At 46.1% G+C, this 27,345-nt stretch overlaps 1 protein-coding gene across 2 annotated transcripts in view; it reads left to right on the top strand.

Annotated features, from left to right (window-relative positions):
* The window catches only part of ADGRD1 (adhesion G protein-coupled receptor D1), a 177,804-nt gene that overhangs the window by 52,529 nt on the left and 97,930 nt on the right, over positions 1–27,345 (top strand). For both annotated transcript variants that reach the window (XM_055550008.1, XM_055550007.1), the window contains one exon: positions 6,867–7,008. In XM_055550008.1, coding sequence (XP_055405983.1) covers positions 6,867–7,008 — 142 coding nt within the window. The remainder of the gene's footprint in view (positions 1–6,866; positions 7,009–27,345) is intronic.

The raw sequence follows: 27,345 nt of genomic DNA, 5'->3' as shown, positions 1-27,345 counted from the left end.
CTCCAAGGCCCTTCCCATGCCTCCATGTGCAGCATCTTTCAGGTCTTTCAGGAGGTTTAAGTTTCCTTTGCTTAGCATTTCCTGTCTCCTCACTGCTGCCTCAAGCATCAGTGAGAATGCAGCTCTGATAGAAAGGATGGAGATAGACTCCAGAGTGAGCAGGACACCATGTTTGAGCAGGAACTTGCTAGAAAAGGAGTTCATTTACTACAGGATATTTCCAGTTTTACTTTTTGTATTAAATCTCCCTGTACAACCTGGTTTACCTGTTGCTGTTGTTCAGTCACTCAGTCATGTCTGACTCTTTGCGACCCTATGGACTGCAGCACACCAAGCTTCCCTGTCCTTCACCATCTCCTGGAGTTTGCTCAAACTCATGTCCATTGATTCAGTGATGCCATCCAACCATCTCATCCTCTGTCACCCACTTCTCCTGTCCTTGATCTTTCCCAGCATCAGGGTCTTTTCCAATGAATTGGCTCTTAGCATCAGGTGGCCAAAGTATTGGAGCTTCTGCTTCAGCCCCAGTCTTTCCAATGAATATTCAGGGTTGATTTCCTTTAGGATTGACTGGTTTGATCTTCTTGCTGTCCATGGGACTCTCAAGAGTCTTCTCCAGCACCACAATGCAAAAGCATCAGTTCTTTGGTGCTCAGCCTTCTGGTTCACCTGTGGGTTCACCTCATACCTGGAGTGGTCTTTTAATGAGACCGCTTTTTCTTGTTCCATGCATGCTGATTTCTCTTGCTTGAGGACCAGAACTCATCTCTCCATGTGCTTGGGTGTTCTGCTTGCAGATTTCAGAGTTCCCAGATCTGCCCTAGAGATCCTGAAATCTTCCATCCTCTCTATGCTTTCTTTCTTTTTTTAATTTTTAAATTTTTGCAATGTTATGTTTGTTTCTGCTGTACAACAACTTGAGTCAGACATACATCTATCCCCTCCCTGTTGAGTTTCCCTCCCCTCTCCCATCCCATCCCACAGAGCACCAGACTGGGCTCCCTGTGTTACACAGCAACTTCTCACCAGTTATCCATCTTACACATGATGGTGTATATATGCTGATGCTACTTTCTCCATTCGTCCCACTCTCTCCCTCCCCCATGGTGTCCATGTCCACAGATCCATTCTCTACATCTGTGTCTCCATTCCTTCCTGCAAATAGGCTCTTCAACACCATTTTTCTAGGTTCCATATATATGTGTTACTACATGATATTTGTTTTTCTCTTTCTGACTTACTTTACTCTGTATAACAGGCTCTAGTTTCATCCACCTCACTAGAACTGACTCAAATTCATTCTTTTTTATGGCTGAGTAATATTCCACTGTATATATGTACTACATCTTCTTTATCCATTCATCTGTTAATGGACATCTAGGTTGCTTCCATGTCCTGACTATTGTAAATAGTCAGTGTGCAATGAACACTGGGGTACATGTGTCTTTTGGAATTGTGGTTTCCTCAGGGTATATCGGAGAAGGCAATGGCACCCCACTCCAGTACTCTTGCCTGGAAAATCCCATGGACGGAGGAGCCTGGTAGGCTGCAGTCCATGGGGTCACTAAGAGTCGGACACGACTGACCGACTTCACTTTCACTTTTCTCTTTCATGCATTGGAGAAGGAAATGGCAACCCACTCCAGTATTCTTGCCTGGAGAATCCCAGGGACGGCGGAGCCTGGTGGGCTGCCGTCTGTGGGGTCGCACAGAGTCGGACATGACTGAAGCGACTTAGCATAGCTTAGCTTAGCTTAGCAGAGTATATGCCAGTAGTAGGATTCCTGGGCTGTATGGTAGATTTATTCCTAGTTTTTTAAGGAATCTCCATACTGTTCTCCGTAATGGCCGTATCCATTTACATTCCCACCAACAGTGTAGGAGAGTTCCTTTTTATCCACATCCTCTCCAACATTTATTTTTTGTAGATTTTCTGATGATGGCCATTCTGACTGGTGTGAGATGATACCTCACTATAGTTTTAATTTGCATTTCTCTGATAATTAGGGATGTTGACAGTCTTTTCATGTGTTTATTGGCCATCTGTATGTCTTCTTTGGATAAATGTCTATTTAGGTCTTCTGCCCATCTTTGGATTGGACTTTTTGCTTTTCTGATACTGAGCTGTGTGAGCTGCTTATATATATTCTGGAGATTAATCCTTTGTCAGTTGTTTGTTTTGCAGTTGTTTTCTCCCATTCTGAGGGTTGTCTGAACCTTGTTTATTGTTTCTTTTGTTGTGCAAGATTCCTCCTTGACCCACCTCCTAGAGTCATGGAAATAAAAGCAAAATAAACAAATGGGACCTCTCCACGCGTAATCTCAGGCACAGATGACCAGCAGAGGGGTCGTGGCTCAAATGTGCTGAAATACGTGAGGCTGCAGGCCTGGACTTTGGCCCGTGTCAATCAGGTCCCCAGCAGACCAGATGGTAATTTGGGGGAAGTTAGAAGGCGAGGCCATTTGCCAGGCTGTGCTCAGGGTGTGCTCCCTACTATCAAGGATAGAGTAATAACAGGAGGGCTTCCCAGGTGGCTCAGTAAAGGGGGTAAAGAATCTGCCTGCCAATGCAGGAGACTCAGGTTTGATCCGTGGGTTGGGAAGATCCTCTGGGGGAGGGCATGGCAACCCACTCCAGTATTCTTGCCCAGAGAATCCCATGGACATAAGAGCCTGGCGGGCTACAGTCCATGGGGTCACAAAAGAGTCCACACGACTTAATGACTAAATGACAACATAATAACAGGAAGTGTTCTCAGAAAGAGGGAGTGGGGCATGATGCTGCCACCCTGGGCTGATGGGGTCTGGAGAACACAGTTCCTAGGGCAAAGATGCAGGGCTGTGGGGATGGGCACCACGCCCTTTTTGTGACCCCGCAAAAACAGTGCTATCTGGGTCTCACTCTCCTCTCCGACTGGCTCTGATTTCCTGTGGATGCTGCCATTGGCTGAACGCCCCAAAGCAGAGGGCAGGGCCTGTACAGGGGGGCGCAACCATGTGGCCCCTACTCCCAGGACTGTCTTCTTTGCCATTTCTCCCCTGGCATCTAGAAAGAGCCTGTTTTCTTATCCAGGAAGGCCCCTAAGCCCTGGTACAGTCAATTCCAAAGTGACAGATAATCCAGTCTCCAAGTGTTACTGCTCCCCAGATAACAGGTTAAAATAAAAGAAAATCAAGCCTGGATCAGATTTATGAAGACAAAGGAAAACCCTTATTAAAACTGGAGGTACCAGAGAGATTAAATGAAGTCATAAAAAAACCCTCTTTTTATTATGAAAAAAAATCGAACATCTGTAAAAACAAAAGAGACGGTCATCACCGGGTTACAACCGGGACCACCCACGGCCGTTTGGGCTTCCTCTGCCCACCCTGCTCCCTCACCCTGGCCCCACCAATTATTTTGAGGCAAATCTCTGACATCATGTAGTTTCATCTGTAAATATTTAGTCTCTATTTTTAAAAGACAAAGACTTTTAAAAATACAGAATAAACTCCATGCCATTATCCCATCTAAAAAGTAAACAGTAATTTCTTAGTCCATCTGATGTCTTGTGATTGTCGACTTGGGTGGTGGTGTTGGATGGTGGGCTCCTCCTGGCTCAGCCACCATGGACCCCAACCTGGGCCTCTCTGCAGGGCAAACCCAGCCAGAAGGAAAGGCTCCCTGGCTGCATGAGCAGTGAGTCACTGGAGACCATCAGTGTAAACCCATCCGTATTGGGAAATTGTACTTTTCCAGATTAAAAATGCTCCTGAGGGCACAGTGTAGACTGTTGAGTCTGATATCAGTTCCTGCCCTCAAAGGCAGTGTTTACTAGGCTACATTTGGCTGAATCCATGTGTTCCTGGGGCCAAATCCAGGAATCTGCTCTGGATTTGCACTGTGTTTGTGGAGAGAAGATTCTCCATAGGTTTTCCATTTTTTACATGCTTTTCTTAAGATTTTGATCTAAGTCATCATGGTCTGTCTGTGAGAAGATTAATTCACTGAACACATATTAGTTGAGAACCTACTGTGTGTCAGGCTTGGTTCTAAGGGCTTAGAGAGCTGTGAACAGAATGGGTAAGAAGCCAGCCCTCAATGGAGCTTACATCCTAGTGGGAGATGACAGCTGACCTGATGAATTGTTAGAAAATGGACGTGGATGGGGAGAGGGGAGATGTGACAAATAACGATGTGTTTGTAGGGTCTTATGCTCATGGTTGTGATTTTACTGTTGGCTAATATATAGTCCTAATTTTTGCTAGACAAATGATTTCTATTATGTTGGTGGAATTACATACATGCTGACTTCACAGAGAGAAGCATAGACTGTGAGGTGTTGGCAAGCATTTCACCGTATCTCAGTGGGTACTGCGCTGAGCTCAGAACATCTCAGCTCCCTGAAATCACAAGCGGAGAGGTGGTCTACCTGGGCAGCCTCATTGTTCTGTAAGAGAGCAGGCCTCTGTATCACTGAAGACCACTCTTTCTATCTTTGGGTCTAAACTGGTCCCTGGTGACATCCAGCCAGTTTTAACTTTCCATAGCAGTGGCTGAACTCCCTGCCTTTTCAGTGGGGACAACATCACCTCCAGAAGGTGAAAATTGGTTTTGAGGGCAAGGAGTCTGAGATATTACAGTGTCTGTGGCTCTGCAAAGTTACCTAAAGCGTATTGAAGTACATAAGCAGATTTACTCTATGTGTGTGGTACTGTGATTTCACGGGATGGGCAGGTGTTGATGGAGTAATGGTGGGGTGTTAGGAAAAATGGGTCTAATAGGACTCTTTAGGGGGCCATAATGGAAAACAATGGCTGAGAACCACGAGCTGGAGTGAGACTTGCTTTTCAGTTTCTTTCACTTTTTTAAACCTGTGTGACTTATTCCATATGTGTCTTGTAGCTTGGGGCTTGCACAGTGATGCCTTTCCAGAGAAGAATGATCAGATAGCAAATCAGCCGTGTTCTCTGAGTTTCCAGCAGCTCCTCAGCTTTCCAACCTTGGTGATACTCACAAACATGAGGAATCCATGCCTCTGTTTTGCTACAGGAAATATTTTCTGTTGGAAATACCCTTAAGCAGGGTATTTCCATGAAGGCAGGGCTAGGGTTTTAAATCTTTTTTTTTTTTAATTTTGGACTATGCTTGGTCTTCTTTGCGGCATGCAGGCTGTTTGTGGAGGCATGTGGACTTCTTTAGTTGTGATGTGCAGGCTCAGTAGGTGCAGATTCTTAACCACTGGACCACTAGGGAAGTCCCAGGGGTTTTAAATCTTTATAATATTTTTTAAAAACATCTCACATTGACAATTCCAGGAATAGTTCTGTGTGCTGCTGGGGACCTGCTCTTTTTTAAGGAACTCATGTTAGGGGCTTGTTTAAAGAGCTGGGTCCCATGGTGATGATGGTGGTGTTAGCGGGGAGACGCGTGGGTCCCACTGGCTCTAGTCCAGGTCACCAGCTTTGAGTCTAGTTAACAGGTAAAACTAGTTGAGGGAGGAAGTAGATTGTACACCCAGCTGCCAGGGATCTGCTTGATGTTATGAAGATGGTTCTGTGAGTATAAACACAGGGAAGGGACAGAATCCCCATGCAAAAGTCCAGATTAGGAAAGAAATCAGCAGATGACTGGGTGACCTGAGTCGGGGCTGAATGACTTCATGTCGCAGGCATCCTAGTGAAATGTCTTGGAATTCAGAGTAAGGCAACAGACATTTGCTGATTACTGACCATATACCAGGCAGGGCGAGGGTGAGGGCTAGATAAGCAGTCACCAAGAACACAATGTTCAGAGTGGTGTTCATTCTTGGAGTCATTCATGTGCTGCAAGTGGCAAACCCTGAATGTGAACACCTTCTTAGATCTTGCACCCCAAGTTCCTTGCTTCCCTCATCCTAGTCCTGGCCCTGAATGTCATTTCAGCTTCATAACTCCATGAGACAAGCACTATGTCTATCAGCCAAGATTCTTTTGATTGGGCATAAGCAACAGAAACCCAGGCGTAAGCTGCTTTAAACAAAAGGGGAGTTTGTTGGATCACATAAGCTGAAAGGTGCATGGACAGCCGGCTTCAGGAGTAGCTTGATCCAGCATCCAGTTGCTATCACCCAACTCCATCTCTCAGCTTTTCCTGGACGTGGACCTCCTTCCCAGTCAGTCTCTCTGTTCATGACTATAAGCCACTGCTGGAACCTCAAGGTTCTGGATTGACATCTAGCAGAGAGAAGTGAGGATCTCTGACCCAGCATTTCCATCTGAATCTTGTTACGTCTCTTCGGATCTTAATGGAACATGTGCTTGCATCTGAACAATCAGTGTGGTCTGAGGAATGCAGTGCACTGATTCACTCAAATTGTGATAGAGGGGTTTACTCTTGAGTTAAGGATGGAGGTCCCTCCAAAGCATATGGGCTACAAGTCAGGAAGCGGTGGTCACTTGGAGGGAAGCTGAGGTGCCTTTATCAGGGGAGGGATGAAGGGCTACTGGGTGACAAGACAACAGGTGTCCATCACATTACTGTTTGCCACAGCGGTTTATAATTTGGGCATGGAAAATTCCAACAGGTAAGTCACTTGTCCCAGGTCAAGTGAATGTATGGCTGAGATTTAATCTCATTGTTTTGATCTTCCTGTTCTTCCCCACTTCCTGGGTTACCCTCTCCTTCTACTTGACTGTAGACTCTGTGAGGTCAAGGGCTCCATCTCACCTTTTAGTACCAACACCGAGTCTTAGAGCAGAATGTGCTGTTTGATAGAAATCAAAACTCCACCCCCAAAAGATTTCAGTCTCAAAAGTCCCAGGCTTAACGTGAAATTTTAAACTCAAGGTTTTTGTTTTTGTTTTTTTAATTTCTGTTTTGTAATGATTTTTCATTTGTTCCCAAGGATTGCTGAGGCAGCAAATTATAAAAACTGCTTGCTCTCTGCGACCAGCTATCTGATCTCCCTGGAGGTCTCCCCGACGCCGAAGCTCTCCCAGAATTTATCGGGCTCCCCTCTTATCACTGTCCACCTCCGGCACCATTTGGTGAGTTAGAGTGAATTTGTCCTCATTTCTGCTCTTTGATTTCCTTTTGCAGCAAGGAATATTCGATTGTCTGTATGATTGTAGAAAGAATCTTGGATGGATTGGTGCTGGCCAGAATTAGGATTTTGGCATCCATTCTTGTGATTATTTCTGAACAGCAGTGGAAAGTCCCCTGGATAGCTCTGGGGTTGGACACACAATATTAATTTTGTGTAAAAAGGCCTCTGAGATCAGACGTTGCTTTTACAGATGTGTGCACAGCAACTGTGGCTATTTCTGTTTTACAATAAATGTTGTCTTTGGAGGATGGGATATCTTGGCTCATTCTCACTTATCTTAGTTGATAGCCATTAGCGAGACAGAGAGTTTGGTTCTTTCTGGGAAATATGTTAGCATTTCAAAGAGCTGTTTCTATGCTTTCAGTTTTGAGCTGTTTGTTTTGCCCCGTTGTAACTGTGACTGTCTCCGCCTTCACTCTGTCTTTGTCTGTGATAAGAATGACAGGTGTATCAGGGACACAGGTGTGCACCTATCTTTTAAAAAGTGTGACTTTCCTTGTGCCAGAATCGTGCACTGTGGTTGAAGCTTGACGTTCTCAAGGAATTTATTAAACAATACAATATATATATATTAAAATTTTATTGAAGTTTAGTTGATTTACAATGTTGTATTCATTTCTGCTGTAGAGCAAAGTGATTCAGTATACGTTCTTTTCCATACTGCCTTCCATGATGGTTTATGATAGATGTTGAACAGGGATCCCTGCACTGAACAGTAGGACCTTGTTTATCCGTTCTGTGTGTAATAAGAACTCAGTCCACTTTTGATCCTTTGAAGTCCTACAAAGACTGTTCCCGCCAGGATCTTCTGTTTTGTTCCATTTTGTACTGTTCCATCCCATTCTGCCAACATTATCTGAAGACCTACTATGTGCCGACCCCTGTGTCTGTCTACCTGTGTTTTTATCACCTCCTCAATGATACAGCAATGAGGGAAGCTGACGAGTCAGGACAAGTTGCTCTCACTGCAGCTCCTGTCTCACCCTGTCACCCCCCAGCCCTGATTCCCCACGGAGGTCAGGCCCCTCAGAACCCAGCTTTGCCCATTTGTCCACACTTTCCGGCCAGTGTCTGTCTGCACTTATGCTTTCCCAGGCAGATAGCCACCACCAGACAGCTTGCTCTTGGTTGCTCCATTACCTCTTTCATCCTGACCATCTTGCTGTTTGGTATTGAAATGAAAACAGACCTTTTCCAGTCCTGTGGCCACTGCTGAGTTTTTCAAATTTGCTGGCATATTGAGTTCAGCACTTTCACAGCATCATCTTTTAGGATTTGAAATAGCTCAGCTGGAATTGTAGCGCCTCCACTAGCTTTGTTCGTAGTGATGCTTCCTAAGGCCCACTTGACTGAGCACTCCAGGATGTCTGACTCTAGGTGAGTGATCACACCATCATGGTTATCTGGGTCACTAAGATCTTTTTTGACTAGTTATTCTATATATTCTTGCCACCTCTTCTTAATATCTTCTGCTTCTGTTAGGTCCATACTGTTTCTGTCTTTTATTGTGCCCATCTTTGCATGAAATGTTCCCTTGGTATCTCTAATTTTCTTGAAGCAATCTCTAGTCTTTCCCATTCTCTTGTTGCCAGAGGATGTTCAAACTACTGCACAATTGCACTCATCTCACACGCTAGCAAAGTAATGCTCAAAATTCTCCAAGCTAGGCTTCAGCAGTACGTGAACCAAGAACTTCCAGATGTTCAAGTTGGATTTAGAAAAGGCAGAGGAACCAGAGACCAAATTGCCAACATCTGTTAGATCATAGAAAAAGCAAGAGAAAAACATCTACTTCTGCTTCATTGACTACGCTAAAGCCTTTGACTGTGTGGGTCACAACAAATTGTGGAAAATTCTTAAGAGATGGAAATACCAGACCACCTTACCTGCCTCCTGAGAAATCTGTATGCAGGTAAAGAAGCAACAGTTAGAACTGGACATGGAACAACGGACTGCTTCCAAATTGCAAAAGGAGTATGTCAAGGTTGTATATTGTCAACGTGCTTATTTAATTTATATGCAGAGTACATCATGCGAAATGCCGGACTGGATGAAGCACAAGTTGGAATCAAGATTGCCGGGAGAAATATCAATAACCTCAGATATGCAGATGATACCACTCTTATGGCAGAAAGAGAAGAGGAACTAAAGAGCCTCTTGATGAAAGTGAAGGAGAAAAGTGAAAAAGCTGGCTTGAAACTCAATATTCAAAAAACTAAGATCATGGCATCCGGTCCCATCACTTCATGGCAAATAGATGGTAAACAATGGAAACAGTGACATACTTTATTTTCCTGGGCTCCAAAATCACTGCAGATGGTGATTGCAGCCATGAAATCAAAAGACACTTTCTCCTTTGAAGAAAAGCTATGACCAACCTAGACAGCATATTAAAAAGCAGAGACATTATTTTGCCAACAACGGTCCATCTAGTCAAAGCTAGGAGAAGGAAATGGCAACTCACTCCAGTATTCTTGCCTGGAGAATCCCAGGGACAGAGGAGCCTGGTGGGCTGCCATCTATGGGGTCGCACAGAGTCAGACACGACTGAAGCGACTTAGCAGCAGCAGCAGCAGCACTCAAAGCTATAGTTTTTCCAGTAGTCATGTATGGATGTGACAGCTGGACCATAAAGAAAGCTGAGCGCCGAAGAATTGATGCTTTTGAACTGTGGTGTTGGAGGAGAAGACTCTTGAGAGTCTCTTGGACTGCAAGGAGATCCAACCAGTCCATCCTAAAGGATATCAGTCTTGAATATTCCCTGGAAGGACTGATGTTGAAGCTGAAGCTTGAATACTTTGGCCACCTGATGCGAAGAACTGACTCATTGGAAAAGCCTGTGATGCTGGGAAAGATTGAAGGCAGGAGGAGAAGGGGACAACAGAGGATGAGATGGTTGGATGGCATCACCGACTCAATGGACATGAGTTTGAGTGAATTCCAGGAGCTAGTGAAGGACAAAGAAGCCTGGTGTGCTAGTCTGGCATCTCAAAGAGCCAGACAGCACTGAGCGACTGAGCTAAACTCGCTGATCTTGCTGATTCCTCACTGCCCCTCTCATCACTCCTTCCTTCTCTACTCCATGGCCAGCCTTTCTTCAGGAACCTTCCCTCCATCCACGGCCACCCCCTGCCCTGCCACCTGCTCCTTCGCCCTTCTCTCGTCCTCTTCATCCACCTGCAAACAGTCTTCACCTGAGAATGTTCCCCCACCCTGTCTCTCTCCTTTCTTTTTGAAAAATCACAAGACATTAAAAAAATTGTGGTAAAATACACATGACATAAAATTCACCATCTTGACCATTTTTAAGTGTACAGTTCAGTGGTGTTAAGCACGTTTGACATTGGTGCACATCCTTCACCACCATCCCTCCCCAGAACTTTCCTGATTTCCAAAAACCCAAACTCTGTCCTCATTAAACACGAATTCCCCCTCCTCATCCTCCGTCCCCGCCCGGCACACACTGTTTTCCTTTCCATCGCTATGGCTTTGACTACTCTGGGGCCTTCGTGTAAGTAGAATCAGAGAGGATTTGTCTCTTTGTGTCTGGCTTATTTCACTGAGCATCAAGTCCTCAGGGTTCATCTGTGTGATAGCAAAAGTCAGAACAGAAAGAACAGAATGTCCTCCGTTTTTTTTTTGTTTTTTTTTTTTTTTTTTTTTTTTTCTGTTATGGCCTCGCTGTGAAGCATTTGGAATCCTAGTTCCCAGTCCAGGGATCGAACCTGCGCCCCCTGCAGTAGAAGTGCAGAAATTTAACCATTTGGACTGCCAGGGAAGCCCCAGAATGTCCTTCTTTTTAAGGCTGAATCCTAGTCTATGGTGTGGATGGACACTTTGCTCATCCATACATCCATCAGTGAACACTTGGGTTGCTCCCACCTTTAGGCTGTTGTGCGTAATGCTGCCATGAACTTGTGTGTGCGCAAGCATTTCTCCCAGATCCTACTTTCAGTCCTTCTGGGTATGACTTGCAGAAGTGGCTTCGCTGGATCCCATGTTTCATAGATCTTATTCAACATCCATCTCCCCTTCTCTTCTTCAAACTAGGTTGATTTTTACCATCTCCACTTTCTATATACATTTTCACACTGCAGAGATGGTCTCACATGTCTTCAGAGGAGCTTCCCAGGTGGTGCTAGTGGTAAAGAACCTACCTGCCAATACAGGAGACATAGGAGACTCGGGTTCCATCCCTGGGTTGGGAAGATTCCTCCAGTACTCTTGCCTGGAGAATCCCCATGGACAGAGGAGCCTGGTGGGCTATCGTCCATGGGGTAATGGAGAGTCAGACACGACTGAAGCGACTTAGCCTGCATGCAGTGCCTCTCCAGAGTCCTCTGCTCACCTGCACTCTGTCAAAGCCCATCCCACCCCCTGCAGCCCCTGAGGTTCCCACTTCCGGGTCTGCAGGACGTGTCCCCCTGCAGGTGGTGCCCTTACTCTGGTATCAGCCCCTCCTCCGCTGCACCTCCTGCTCCAACTCCGTCTGCAGGAACGGTTACCTCTCTGAATTCATGGGGTTGCCTTGATTTCAGCCACCACTCCCGGACTGATGTTCCTGGTGACACAAAACCCACCTCTCCCCATGGCGTCACTTCTGTTCCCCGGCAGGTTTCTCCACCCAGGTGTGCAGGTGGGCACGTTACCCCCCAGCCTTCATGTCCTCTGTGACCTCCTGTCACTGTATCACCTTCTCTCTGCTCAGAGCCTGGCACCCTGGTGCCCTCCTGGCTCTTGGTCTCTGGGTGGGACCAGCTGTGACCCTGTTTTCCAAGCATCCCTCACCTTCTCCCTCCCGCTGCCCCACCCCTGGTTCGGAGTCTCATTGCTCGTTTGGTTCTGCCTGAGCTAGAAGCTTCCTGACTGTTCTCCCCACTTTATTCTCCCCGAGTTCCCAGGCTTATCTTCCAGAAACACATGCCAGGTGGTCTTACTCAGCTATTTAAAATCTTTCAGTAACTCAGGTTTCCCTGAAGACTCATTTCAACTTCGGGCCACACGGTCAGTCTTGAGTGGACCTTTCCAGTGTGACTTTCTGCTTGAACCTCTGTCCAGAGGAACAGAAACACTCGCTCTCCCGTGAAGTCTGGGCCTGGTGGGCCTCTGCCTTTGTGTGTGCCTCTCCTGTTATCTGGAAGGCCTTCCACATCTCGGGTCTAGTCCCACCCGTGTCAAGGTCACTGGAGAAAAAAAAAAAAAGTCACTGGAGTCATTACTGACTCCTCCACGAAACCCTCTCTGATCTCCCCAGGGAAGAACCGCGTCTCCCTCTTTAACGTCTTTGCTCAGCCCTAGTGCCGCCTCCAAGGATCGCATCTTACTATTTATGCAAACTGACCATCTCTTCTTTTTTTTGACATTTGTGTGCAAGAAGTTTATTCAAGAGGGATTGCAAGCTTGACTTATATGGGAAAGGAAGGAAGGCTGAGTAGAAGGAGAAGGCGGCCTGTGATGCAGTCTCAACAAAGACTGAAGGTTACCCCGTGGTGAGCTCTGAAGCTGGGATGGCCCTTCAGAATGGTCCCCTTGAAAGTTAGGGGCTCTCGCCTTTAGTCCAGTACATGACTGAGGGCTGTATAGGAAGGGAGTGACCTTGGACAGGGAGCTCTTACCTACTAACAGCAATTCTGGCAGTTGAGGACTCTCAGTAGCTGAACTCAAAGCAGTTGTGGGTGTACAGAAAGTATATGTAAAAGGGAGGGTAGCTAGAGAGGAGTGGGAATCAAAATAAGCGTTCAAACTGACCATCTCTTAAACCAGCCTGTGCATTTGCGGGGAAGCTGCCCTGGACCCCATTTGGAATCATCTATTCCTTCCTCTTGATGCCTGGCATTGAGCTTTGGCTCAGAAAATATTTGTTGAACGAGTGCTGAGCTCAGAGGCAGCAGCACCATATAAGTAGCTCTGTCCTGATTTGTGTGTATTTGTGTGGCTCCTCTTTCTATGGAGAGGGTGCTCACCCAGGCCAGAGGCTCTTCCCCGGCTGACATCCAGAGGAGGCAGCTAACTAGGCAAAATGAGCTCGGTGGGCTCGCCTGTGTTGGAAATTTGGTTCTAGTGTGAAACAGAGGCATTTTTAGTGCTTCTTGTGTTGGGGGTTTTATGATGTGGCATGGAGGTATTGCAAGTCTGTAATCCAAGTGCATAAAAGCAGAGAAGGCTTGCTCTGAATGATTCTGGAAGCGATGTGTGTTTGAGGTTGAAGTGGCCCTAGGAAAGGGGGCTGTGAGTCTTGGCGGATGTCGGGGGGTGGGCTGAGCTGGGGCTGCAGGTGCTGGGGAGTTGGGGGCTTGGGAACAAGGTCCTGAAGCTGAGACAGGAGGCTGAGCGGGCAGGGGAGATGGGGACAGAGGACTGAATGCAGGGCTTCTTGGTGTCCGGACCCCCCGTGAGTTCACAGGGCATGGATGTCCATGTGCACACACACACATCCCCAGGACACACACTGCCACACAAATAATATGTGCACAACCAGATCCAGCAGACACAGACACACACACATACACAGTATACACACCTAAACACACATATATGCACACACTATTATGTAGCACACATACAGACACACATGCATACACACACACCCCAGTACATACACTCACATACAAATACACACACAAGTGCAGACCCAGCATATATATAGACACACACATGCACACACAGACACACACACATACCCACAGCTCCCACAACCACCATCCTTGTTAGATCAGGCTGGTGTGAACCTGGATTTGAAGAGTAGAAAGGATTTTGTTTATTTATCTCGGCTCCCTCCCAGTCCCTTTCTGAGTCGGATGGTGTCCAAGACCCTTGGGCACCCTCAGGACCTCGCATCCTTCCCCTCTCTCACTTTTCCTCTCCTTCAAAATAGGCTGCCCCATGTTCCGATCCACAGAACCCTCTCCCAGCAAGTCAGCAAGGCCATAAATGGAGTCCCCCCATCGTCAGGTTGTGGGGATGCCCTTGACATTTCCTGATGCTTGTGCATCTGAGGGGCTCTGGTTCTGGGGTCGCATCCCATAACACACCTGCGATGCTGCCTGATCCAAACTGTACTTTTAGAGCGAGTTTCATTCTAGAGTTTTCCCAGAGAGACTTTTCAGCCAATGAGACAAAAACTCACATGTTGCCAGAGTCAGCTGTCCCTGCCGGCTGGTGTCCTGCTCAGCCAATATCTTTTGTGATGTTTTGCCATCAGTTTATTTCAAGCCACACAATACTTTTTAAAATTTTATTTTATATTGGAATACAGCTGATTAACAATGTGACAGCTTCAGATGGGCAGCAAAGGGACTCAGCCATACATATACAGGTATCCATCCTCCCCCAAACTCCCCTCCCATCCAGGCTGCCACCTAACATTGAGCAGAGTTCCCTGTGCTATACAGTAGGTCCTTGTCGATTATCCATTTTAAATACAACGGTGTGTACATGTCCATCCCAAACTCCCTAACTATCCCTTTCTCCCATCCTTCTCCGCCCCCTTGCCCCCAGAAACCATAAGTTCATTCTCTAAGTCTGTGAGTCTCTTTCTGTTTTGTAAATGAGTTCATTTGTACAGTTTCTTTTTAGCTTTCCCATATAAGGGATTTCATGCAATATTTCCCCTTCTCTGTCTGATTTACTTCACACAGTATGACAATCTCTAGGTCTATCTGTGTTGCTACAAATGGCATTATTTTATTCTCTTTAATGTCGTGCCACTTGATTCTTTACATTAAAACAATGTTCTCACTATTTTTTCTTTTTTTAGGAAACCAACTCAAGTCAGTTATGGGTACAGTGAAATAAACCAGAATCCACTGCCCTGATATCAAGGGGCCTTGCTTGGAGACCCCATTGCTAACTAAGTGTTCCATGTTACCTGTGGGTGGGGACCTGGGCCAGGTAGACCATGATGGCCAGTGTGGCCTGGGCTCCTGCTCCACACCTTGTTCAGAGTTGATGTGTCAGGCGTGCCTGGTACCCAGAGTGTGTATCATCAGAGCCCATGCTCAAACCATCACAGTGTCTTCTTACTTCACATTCCTTGCTCCCCAAACCATCAAACAGTCCAGATTCTGACCCATCCTTTGGCTGATGCCAGTTGTGCTGATTTGCAGGTCTCTGCTGACGGGTTCCTGTAGCTCCTCTGAGTGTCCTGTCTGGTGTGGGGAGCCTGCAGGGCTGTTACCTTCCCAGCTCAGAACATGTGGCCGGGCAGCTGGCACCGGGGTACAGGCTGTTGCAATAGACAGTCCAGTTGAGGGGGATGGAAATGGGGAGCAGATGTACACCCTCGAGACGTTACTGAGGGCATCTCCTTGCTGTAGTTAATTCTGGGGCAAGAGCCAGAGTCCCCTGCCTAAAAGATGCTTCATAAATGGCAGCTCTCTGGCCAGTTAGAATTGCTCTTAGCCACTAATCAGAACCTTTATTTGAGGATCAAGATGGAATGGTCAGCTTTCCTTGGTCAATGAAGATGTGTGCATGCGTGCTCAGTCACTTAGTCATGTCCAACTCTGTGACCCCATGGACTGTAGCCCACCAGGATCCTCTGTCCATGGGATCTCCCAGGCAAGAATACTGGAATGAGTTATCATTTCCTTCTCCAGGGAATCTTCCCAACTCAGGGATCGAACCCGCATCTCTTGCATCCCCAATGAAGATGAGACCTTTGTTAACCTCAGAAAGAAACAGACTGAGAGAAGCAGATTCTTTGGAAACTTTGAGAATTCGAAAACCAAAAGTCAGTGTCTTGAAGCACTAAGCGCTGTTAGTTTAAATAGCTGTTGTCTAAAATTCACTCATCTATTGGCCTTCAATCCATCTGACTCAGTCCTAAGACAGGCCGTCCATCCTTCAGGCTTGTCATAAAGTTTGGAAGGGATTGAGCCCAATATTGGTGATGTTCCAGTAGCAGGACTCTGGGAAGTGGTCAAAATGGAGGGTCTGTCCCTGGGTATATCTGATACCATTTCCTGGAGGACCAGTGACGGGGCTGTGGACAGAGCCAGACGGTGCTGTGTCTGCCTGCCTCTGACCCGAGGCTGCTGTGTGTTTCTCAGCGGGAGCTGCTGCAGCCACCACGGGGGAGGAGACCCAGGCGGGATGGGGACCACAGTGACCAGCCCAGATACTGGGGAAAGTGTGCTGCCATCGCAATTCACAGTGTGAGCCTCATGTGGAAGGGGCTGGTATTGCCTACCCAAACTCATTTCGGGGTAAGAGAGGTGAGTAATCTAGGAGATAGTAAGAAAATCTGCATCACAAAACTATCACAGGTATAATTTGTCCTCTGAGATGATGTTTATTCATTGGCTCATACACTGACTCAACAAATACAGCTGTGTGCTCCCCAGTGAGGCACTAGCCTCCCTGCTTCTGTTTCATCCTTAGTAAGCTGAGATAATGACACCCACCTAGGAAATAGTTAGCGTGTGTTCAGTTCATAGTCTGCAACACAGGAACAGACTCCAGCTTCGGCTGACTTTAGCGAAGAGAGAGTTTTCCAGAAGGGCACCTTGCAGCTCGCAGGACTGGAGGAGCTCCACCCAAGGGTGGTCTGGGCCGGTTAGGGACCCCGTGCTGGTGCTGAGTGAGGACTGCCTCTCTGTGCATGTCCCCTTGTTACCATGGGAGGCCCCAGGAGAGAGCAGGAGGGAGGGTATGTAAGTTGGTCTGCCTGGACCATGAGCCTGTCCTGGGCCAGAGGGTGGCAGGCAAGTGGGTGCAGTTCCCCCAGGATCACATGTGGGGAGTCATGCACCTGGACCTCTGTAGCATCTAAATGATGGAGTGCAGCTCCCCAAGCTGTGGACTGTGAGAGCAGAAACCCTGATGAATTCTAGCACCTGGACTTCTGAGTCTCAGGATGCCCAGGTTCTTGAGGACTAGGGCTCTGAAGGAAGCCCTGGACTCCGCCCTGTGGGGAGCTGGGACCCATGTGCCCTTGGGATTCCGTACCCTCTCAAACCGTCTGACTGCCTGGGCTGAGCCGTGCAGTGTGCGAACACGGCTCTGGGACACCGGGGCCTTTGGTCCTGAGGATGGGGGTGTGCAATGGGGCTTCCTCGGCAGTAATGCCACAACTTCTGATGTTCTGAAAGGAACCATACATCTGGATGTAAAATTGCATCTCTGGATTTGTATTGTTGGCAGCTCATTCAAATTTGCTTTAAACATTTTCAACCAAAATTCATACATCTGTGGGTTGAATTGGGTCAGCTGATCACCAGTTGACAACCTCTGTGATTTTTTTTTTTAGATTTTTATTTGAAATGATTTTAGACTTAAGGAAAAAAGGGAAAATTGCAAAATAAGACAGAGTTCCCATATACCCAGCTCATCCTAATGTTAATATTTTAATGTACAATTCTTTATTTTTTTATTTTTTTAAATTTAAATTTATTTATTTTAATTAGAGGCTAGCTACTTTACAATATTGTATTGGTTTTGCCATACATCAACATGAATCCGCCACGCGTGTACACATGTTCCCAATCCTGAACCCCCCTCCCACCTCCCTCCCCATACCGTCCCTCTGGGTCATCCCAGTGCACCAGCCCCAAACATCCTGTATCCTGTGGTCCTCGGGCCTAGGTCTCCAACACAGGGATTTTGGGGGCACAATTCAGCTCAAATACAGACATTGAAGATGGTATTCATTATCACCAGTGATGCTCACTTTGATTGCTTGGTTGAGGGGGGTGTTCTCCTAGTTTATCCGCTTTGAAGTTATCATTTTCCCTTTGCAAATCATAATCTCTTGTCAGAGAGGTACCATGACACTACACAGCTGTCTTATATCTCATGATACTTTCTCCATGAATTTTAGCATCCAGTAATGGTTATTACCTGCAGAAGTTATTACTGTAGTATTTGCCAAAGGTTGATTTTCTATGTCCATCATTCTTTCTACATTTATCAATTGGAATTTTAATACGAGGGAACCTCATTCTATTATTTATTTATATCAATGTATTTTAGATACTTATTTTTGCTCAATAAGCTATAATCCATTGCTATCATTACTTATTTTGTTGTTTAAATTGTCCCAGCTTTGACCTTTGAGGGCCTTTTCCAGTTGGCTTCTGTGTCCTTTTGATATGTCCTCATCATTTTTGAGTCTTTCCTAACTTTCTAGCACTAGAGATGTTCTAGGCTCATGGAACCCACCATTTCTCCATGGAGCCCTGGTTCATTTTCTTGGAGAGTAGTGTTTAGAAACCAGGCTCTGGGTGCCACGTGTGCTCATTTCTGTTGTTGTTGTTCATTTGCTAAGTCATGTCCAACTCTTTGCAACCTCATGGACTGCAACACACCAGGCTTTCCTGTCCTTCACTTTCTCCCAGTGTTTGCTCAGATTCCTGTACACTGTGATACTGTCTAACCATTTAATCCTCTGCCACCCCCTTCTCCTTTTGCCTTCAATCTTTCCCAACATCAGGGTCTTTTCCAATGAGTCGGCTCTTCACGTCAGGTGGCTGAAAGATTGGAGCTTCAGCTTTAGCATCAGTCCTTCTTCCAGTGAATATTCAGGGTTGATTTCTTTTAGGATTGACTGATTGGTTTGATTTCCTTTCTGTCCAAGGAACCCTCAAGAATTCTACTCCAACACCATAATTCAAAGGCATCAATTCTTTGATACTCCTTTATGGTCCAACTCTCATATCCACACATAACTACTGAAGAGCCATAGCCTTTGTCAGCAAAGTGATGTTTTTGTTTTTTAATATGCTCTCTAGGTTTGTCGTAGCGTTTCTTCCAAGGAGCAAGTGTCTTTTAATTTTGTGGCTGCAGTCACTTTCTGCAGTGATTTTAGAGCCCAAGAAGATAATATTTGCCACTGTTGCCACTTTTTATCTATCTATTTGCCATGAACCGATGGGTCTGGATGCTATGAGCTTAGGTTTTTGAATGTTGAGTTTTAAGCCAGCTTTTCCACTCTCCTCTTTTACCCTCATCAAGAGGCTGTTTAGTTCCTCTTCACTTTCTACCATTAGAGTGGTATCATCTGCGTATCTGAGATTGTTGATATTTCTCCTGGCAATCTAGATTCCAGCTTGTGATTCATCCAGCTTGGTATTTTGCATGATGTACTCTGCATATGTTTCTGCTGGAGTGTTATTGCTTCTTGATCCTCTGAACAGAATTTGGAAATGTATGTATGTACTTAAACAAGCAAACACATGCATCATATTATGTATTTATATTAATCCATCTGTATGTTTTTCTAGATTCCATATTGAGCCTTTTCTCACATCCTTCATTCTCCAAAACTGGCTGTTATGATTCTCAGTGTTTTTACTGATTTGTGTAAGCCCCTCACACATACACAGTAGTTCTGGGATTGCTAACCCACCCCCTGTGGGAAACAAACATACCAACTAGAGCGCGGTATTTGTTTCTCTCCTCTCTGTCGTTTGCTTAACTATACAGTTGAAATTCTCTTTTATAAAGTTACCTAGGTTCGTTTCTTTCTTGCCTGTTCCCTTCAAGTGATTTAATCATTTGTGACCCAGTTAGATTCATCTGTGCTTGTTTGTGTTCTGTGATGGCTGTGCCCCGTTCCGGCTGATTTTAGCGACTGATTTATTTGGGAAGTATGTGGGGTGTTACCGCAGTCCTAAGGGTTAGGTCTCCACGAATAGGTGCGCTCGGAGGAGTGACACCCTCCTCTGCCCTACGCCTCCTCTGCGCCTGCCACTCCATCCCACCACACACTCTAGGCGAGCAGTCCTCTTGGTTTCCGGTTTCTCCTTCCGTGTGCCATTGTTGCTGAGCAAACAGGTGCACGTATGTTTTCTCATATCTCCTCTTCATTCCACGAAGGGTAGCATGCCATAAAAACTCTTTTAAAAAAAAATATTTTATATTGAAGTATACTGATGTACAATGTTGTGTTAGCTTCAGGTATGCAGCAAAGTGACTATCAGCTCAGTCGTGTCTGACTCTTTGCGACCCCATGAATCGCAGCACGCCAGGCCTCCCTGTCCATCACCAACTCCCGGAGTTCACTCAGACTCATGTCCATTGAGTCGGTGATGCCATCCAGCCATCTCATCCTCTGTCGTCCCCTTCTCCTTCTGCCCCCAATCCCTCCCAGCATCACAGTCTTTTCCAGTGAGTCAGCTCTTTGCATGAGGTGGCCAAAGTACTGGAGTTTCAGCTTTAGCATCATTCCCTCCAAAGAAATCCCAGGGCTGATCTCCTTCAGAATGGACTGGTTGGGTCTCCTTGCAGTCCAAGCGACTCTAAAGAGTCTTCTCCAACACCACAGTTCAAAAGCATCAATTCTTTGGTGCTCAGCCTTCTTCACAGTCCAACTCTCACATCCATACATGACCACTGGAAAAACCATAGCCTTGACTAGACGGACCTTTGTCGGCAAAGTAATGTCTCTGCTTTTGAATATGCTATCTAGGTTGGTCATAACTTTCCTTCCAAGGAGTAAGCGTCTTTTAATTTCATGGCTGCAGTCACCATCTGCAGTGATTTTGGAGCCCCCCAAAATAAAGTCTGACACTGTTTCCACTGTTTCCCCATCTATTTCCCATGAAGTGATGGGACCGGATGCCATGATCTTCGTTTTCTGAATGTTGAGCTCTAAGCCAACTTTTTCACTATATATATATCGCTCTAGGAGTTGGTGACGAATAGAGAAGCTTGGCATGCTGCTGTCCATGGGGTTGCAAAGAGCTAGACATGACTGAGCGACTGAACTGATATATGTGTGTGTATATATATGTGTGTGTGTGTATATATAATATCTGTCTGTTAATCTGTTAGTTGCTCAGTCGTGTCCAACTCTTTATGACCCATGGACAGTAGCCCACAAGGTTCCTCTGTCCATGGAATTTTCCAGGCAAGAATACTTATATTAGGTATAGTTTCTTGTGCTATACAGTAGGTCCTTGTTGATTATTTAATATATAATAGTGTGTATATGTTAACCCCAACCTCCTAATATTAAAAACTCTATTGAACTTTACAATTTTTACAAAAGCTTTGTTCGTTTATGTTTGGCTGCCTAGGCTCTTCCTTGCTGTGTGTGGGCTTTCTTTCGTTGTGGCCAGTAGGGGCTCCCCTTCGTTGCTGTGTTTGAGCTTCTCATTGCAGTGGCTTCTTTTATTGCAGAGCGCAGGCTCTAGGACACGCTGGCTTCAGTAGTTGTGACACAAGGGCTTAGTTGCTCTGCAGCATGTGGACTCTTAGTTCCTGGACCAGGGATTGAACCTGTGTTCCCTGCATTGGCAGGCAGATTCTTAACCACTAGATTGCTTTTTCACTTCACAGTTTACCCTGGAAATAACTCTAAACCAGTTCATGGAGATTGTCCATGTCTTTTTTTTTCTTTCCACTGCGTAGTACTCTGTTGTGTGGCTTTATTCAACCATCCTGTGGTTATCAACTCCTGTCTTGCATATGGGCATTTGAGTTGTTTCCAGTATTTTGTAAGCGGTTTGTTAGAGGGAAAGACCTTGTGCATTTTCCTGTTGTGAGAGGTACCGCCTCTATTCTAGGCTCTTGGGAAAGTGTGTGTCTACTTGCAAATAGACCCCAGGCTGCTCCCTCCCTCCCCTGTCATGGCCTCTGGCTGTTCTGGGGCAGTGGAGTGACAAATAACAGAGACAATGGGAAGAGCTCAGTCTCTACACATGAAGTCACTTTGAGAATGGATGCTGCCGGCCAGATTCCTTCTTCCTGGCTGCTCTGGTGATCAGCATGTCTGTGTTTAATTAATTTCAGAAAATGCAGCATTAAGAGCTGTCAACCACACGTGATATAGAATAGGTCTCACAGATTAAATATCTCACTCCGGTTATCACCCACATGACCCAGATGAATAGCAGTGTGGGGAGCAGCAGAGCCTGGAACTAGCCACCCCCATAGAGACAGAGTGTTCCTGCCCTCCAGCACAGAGGCTCCGGAAGGTGTGGGTGGGAAGCAGGTGCAGACAGCTCTGCCTGAGCTGTGCTGGGTAACCCGGGGCCTGGCTGGAGGAAGATGGGGGTCGGCTTCAAGGGGTGTTCTATGTATGATGCAGGGAACCCAAAGCCAGGGCTTTGTGACAACCTAGAGGGGTATGATGGGGAGGGAGGTGGGAGGGGGGTTTGAGAGGGAGGGGACATATGTGTACCTAATGCCGATTCATGTAGATGTATGGCCAGACCCATCACAATATTGTAAAGTAATTATCCTCTAATTAAAAAACCAACAAAAAGCCACTGGCCTTCAGGTGTGGCTGGAGAAGCAACACCAGATACAGCTGAGTGTTGCTGTGCTTTTTGAAAACATTTTTTTTTTTTCTTTAAGAACACCACCCTTCCAGACTCCAGCAGCTAAGGAGAGATGTTTCGATAAGCATCCCTTTACTCTAGAAGGCTCTGGTCAGGGGCTCCCGGTGACACTGTCTCTCCCTGGTTCTTGACACCTTCTTGTCGCTGGATTGGTTCAGAAAGTGGTGTGCATTAAGGGAGTGAGATGGTGGGGGACTTAATCCTCCAAAAATACATGTTCTCTTTCTTGGTGGAGCTTGAATTCCAGCTTCTGCTGGACTTGCTGCAGCTGCTGGACATTTTGTAGAGGTTTACATTTTTTTTTTTCCTTCTCTGAAATCAGGAAGGTGCCAGTTTGGAAACCAGAGAAAAAGAAAGGGTGGATTAAAATGCAATCCCCATTTTAATAGTGGGTTACTGTAGTTATTTTTAAAAAAGAAAGTTTTCTGAGTGAAGACTGTCATCCAGAGGCGAGGCGGAGAGGAATTTTTATCAAACCAACCGAGGACGATAATTGAGGCTTGTCTCAGCCAAGCGTTCTCCAGGGTTTTGGAGGTTTTTCTTTTGAAGGTTGCTTTTACATTTCTGAGGATGTTTTTGGAGGCATGCTTTTTTAAGTTAAAATGATTTGTCCGATGGGAAATGTTTTTTGTGGAGGCTCGTGCCAGCGGGCAAAGTGGGGGTGAGCGGGGCTCAGTGGAAACGTGGGGGCTGGGGGACTGTCCCCATCATCACTGAGAGACATGTGGCTTGGAGCTGCTGCACTTTATCGCAGCAGCAGGGACAAGACTGATGTGGCTGGCATCTTTTCCTGGCACAGATCAGGGGCTCCACGGGGTCTCCAAGGGACAGTGGCCACAGGCCTGTCCTGGGAGTCTTGTAGAGGACACTTAGTTAAGCCCAGGCATGCAAGAAGGTGACCCACCAGAGGGTCCAGGTCTGTGTTTCTGGGACACACAACCATGCCATTCAGTCCACTTCCAGGTTCCTCAGGTACTGTCAGTTAGTCTGAATGGTCAGGGTGCAGAGGGCAAGTTGGATCAGGGCATTTGTGAGCCCAGCTTGGCCTCTGACCGTGGGCACTGTGAGAGGACAGAGGACTCAGTCACCGCCTCAGCCTGTCCCCGTGTCCCCCGGTTTTACTAAGCTTTCCCATCTGAGCAGGACAGATTTCCTCCCTGAAGAGTCTTGGGGGCACCTTGACCCGAGTCGGCATATGTGTCTCATCAGCCAGGGCATTTGAATCGAGAACCTCTGGGGATGGACTCCAGGTGGGTCCCGAGGGACACCGAGCTCCGGCATTAACGTCCCCACCACAAAGAACCGTGGCTCAGATGTGCTTGGGCACTTGAGATGGTCAGCATCACTTTGATGAGATGTGTGTTGACAGGGCTTCTTGTGTGCAGAACTATTGAAGTGGGGCGTCACATGCACCTGAGCAGCTTCCCTGGCCTCTACCCATGCAATGCCAGTAACCGCCTCCCCCAAGTAGTGACAACCAAATACTTCTCCAGATAGTGCCAGAGGCCCCAGAGACTCTCTGGCGTGTTGTTGCAGCACCAGCAATGGCCAGGTTGCTCTCAGGGCGGTGTAATAGTCCACCCAGTTTATTTCTCCATGATCAATGGATTTGGTCACTTCCTGCTTTGTACTATTAAAAATAGTCACTTTTCTATGCTTCTTAAATTTTAATATTCAGAACCAGATTGAAGAGAGAGGCACAGAAGTGGGCTGATATTATTGTAAGGAATGAACTCTCCTGGCTGGGGTCATGGCATGCAGCTGTTATTTCTCTAGGGTTTATTGTGGAGGAGAAAATAGTTTTATTTGGCATGAAACAAAAGTTTTATTTTCTTCCTAGGGTCATTCTTTGGTGCACTAGGGACCTAGGTTATTCCTGGTCTGCAGACTGCCTTGCACACCATGGTGCCTACACATGGCTATTAAAAAACACACATGTACCCACACATGTCTGCACACACACATGTGCAAACATATAGACACACATGTGCACACACATACACACACATGCACACACCCACACGTAGCTCAGTATCATTTGAAAGTCCCCCAGTATGAACACCAATATGAATGAGCTTCCTGCAGGAGCTTCTGGGTAAACGTTTTTGCTGTGCACACAGCTTCCTGTCATGGGGCCATGCTTGTGTTGTGGTGTCCACTTTTGAATGTTTGTTTTCATGCCAATAGCGATACATTAATCATTTTCATGGCTGCATGATAGCCTATTTATTTATCATTCTTCCATTGTTGTCTATTTAGTTTATTGCATGTGTTCATGATTATAAACAACTCTATAATGGGCCTTCTGTGCTCTAGTTCAGTTATCTCTTTAGGATAAGTTCTTAACAAGTAAAATGGCCCTGCTTAATGTCTACTCATTACTCTTCTTTGAAAATTTCTTTTGGGATGTTTGAGCTAGATCTCCATTTCCTTCCCAAGGGAGCAAATAGAATCAAGGAATCCAAATGTGAAAGCTGGGAGTTCAGATTATTCAGAGCAAACTTCTCATTGCCTCCTGGTTTGAAAAGCAGATGTCTTATTCAAGTAATAATGGACTTACAGAAAAGCACACACAGACATGTGCAGTGTGACACTTTTGCAGAGCAAACACACTCATGAAATCATCTCCTCCCATCAAAAAACTGAGCATGACCAGCATCCCAGAGTACCCCTCTGGGATTCCCGCATCAGACCATTTCAGTTCAATTCAATTCAGTTCAGTTCAGTCGCTCAGTCGTGTCCAACTCTTTGCAACCCCATGAATCGCAGCATGCCAGGCCTCCCTGTCCATCACCATCTCCCGGAGTTCACTCAAACTCACGTCCATTGAGTCGGTGATGCCATCCAGCCATCTCATCCTCTGTCGTCCCCTTCTCCTCTTGCCCCCAATCCCTCCCAGCATCAGAGTCTTTTCTAGTGAGTCAACTCTTTGCATGAGGTGGCCAAAGTAGGAGTTTCAGCTTTAGCATCACTCCATCCAAAGAAATCCCAGGACTGATCTCCTTTAGAATGGACTAGTTGGATCTCTTGGCAGTCCAAGGGACTCAAGAGTCTTCTCCAACACCGCAGTTCAAAAGCATCAATTCTTCTGTGCTAAGCTTTCTTCACAGTCCAACTCTCACATCCATACATGACCATTGGAAAAACCATAGCCTTCACTAGACGGACCTTTGTTGGCAAAGTAATGTCTCTGCTTTTGAATATGCTATCTAGGTTGGTCATAACTTTCCTTCCAAGGAGTAAGCGTCTTTTAATTTCATGGCTGCAATCACCATCTGCAGTGATTTTGGAGCCCCCCAAAATAAAGTCTGACACTGTTTCCACTGTTTCCCCATCTATTTCCCATGAAGTGATGGGACCAGATGCCATGATCTTCATTTTCTGAATGTTGGGCTTTAAACCAGCTTTTTTACTCTCCTGTTTCACTTTCATCAAGAGGCTTTTTAGTTCCTCTTCACTTTCTGCCATAAGGGTGGTGTCATCTGCATATCTGAGGTTATTGATATTTCTCCCTGCAATCTTGATTTCAGCTTGTGCTTCTTCCAGCCCAGCGTTTCTCATGATGTACTCTGCATATAAGTTAAATAGGCAGGGTGACAATATACAGCCTTGATGTACTATTTGGGATATTACAAATAGTGCTTCTTGAACATGTCTGGGCCATTTGGTGACTGTGTACAGACATTTCTGCCTGGCGCAAGCTTAGGAGAGGAACTGCTAGGTCATAGGGTGTGCATATGTTCCTTGAATAGGCAAATGCCAAACCAGTTCCCCAAAGTGGATTGCTGGTTTCCACTCTCCCATCAGTGTGAGAGTTCCAGCTGCCAGCACTTGGCATTGTCTGCTGTTTCCAGGTTAACTATTCTGTTGGTTAACAGTGTCTCATTTTGGTCTTTATTTACTGTCCCCTAATGACTAATTCCTGGGTTGGGAAGATCCCCTGGAGAAGGAAATGGCGACCCACTCCAGTATTCTTGCCTGGAGAATCCCCATGGACAGAGGAGGCTGACAGGCTGCAGTCCATGGGGTCGCAAAGTGCCATGTGACTGAGCACGTGCGCGCGCGCACACACACACACACACACGGGCACACACACGTGCACACACATGCACAGGCAGAATGACTAATGCAGTCAATCACCTGTTTATACACTTATTGACCATCGTGATATGCTTTATTTTGTCCATATTATTCAAGTCTTTTGCCTATTTATCTATTGGATGTCTGCTTTGTCCCCGTGTGATTATTTTAGGCGTTCTTTATACATTTTGAGTGTGAGATATTCGTTGACTATATGAACTGCAAATATCTTTTCCGACTGGATCTTGCCTTTTTACTCTGAAGCTGTCTCCTGGTGAACTGGAGTTTGAAGTTTTAGTGTGGTTGACTTCATCAAACTCTCCTTTTACGCTTCATGCTTTTTGTGTCCTGGTCAAGGAATGTCGCCTCACCCAAGGTCATGAAGATAGTTCTCTGAGTTACATGAAAGTTTTATTGTTTTCTCTCTCACCTTTACATCTAGTCCTTCTGTAAGGGTTTCTGTGTGCTATGAAGGAGCGGTCAAGATTTATTTTTCCCAGGTGGCTATCTAATTTACCTCGCTCTAGTTGTTGAAAAGCTATGCCCCCGCCCCCCCCCCCCCCCCCCCCGCCCTGTTTTTTACACTGCGGTGTCACCTTTGCCATAAATCAGTTCACTGTTTACATGCAGTTCTGTTTCCGGACTCTGCCCCTACTTCACTGTGTATTCTGTGCCAATACCTTGCTCTCCTAACTGCTGCAGATTCCTGAGAGATCCTGAGATGGGCTCAGGGCCCCCAGCTTGGTTCTTCTAAGGCTGGGTTGACAACTTTTGGTGTGATACACATTTTAACATTTGATACACATTAACCCACACATTTGATACACAAAACGCCCTTCAGAAACCTTGTAACAATTTGTATTGTCCAGAAGAGGCACCTATTTCCCCACATGATTGCAAATTCTCATGGCAAG

The sequence above is a fragment of the Bubalus kerabau genome, chromosome 16 (assembly GCF_029407905.1).
Source record: "Bubalus kerabau isolate K-KA32 ecotype Philippines breed swamp buffalo chromosome 16, PCC_UOA_SB_1v2, whole genome shotgun sequence".
Taxonomy (NCBI): Eukaryota; Metazoa; Chordata; class Mammalia; order Artiodactyla; family Bovidae; genus Bubalus; species Bubalus kerabau.
Note: the sequence above shows the minus strand (reverse complement) of the source record. Positions and strands in the feature narration are given on the sequence as shown.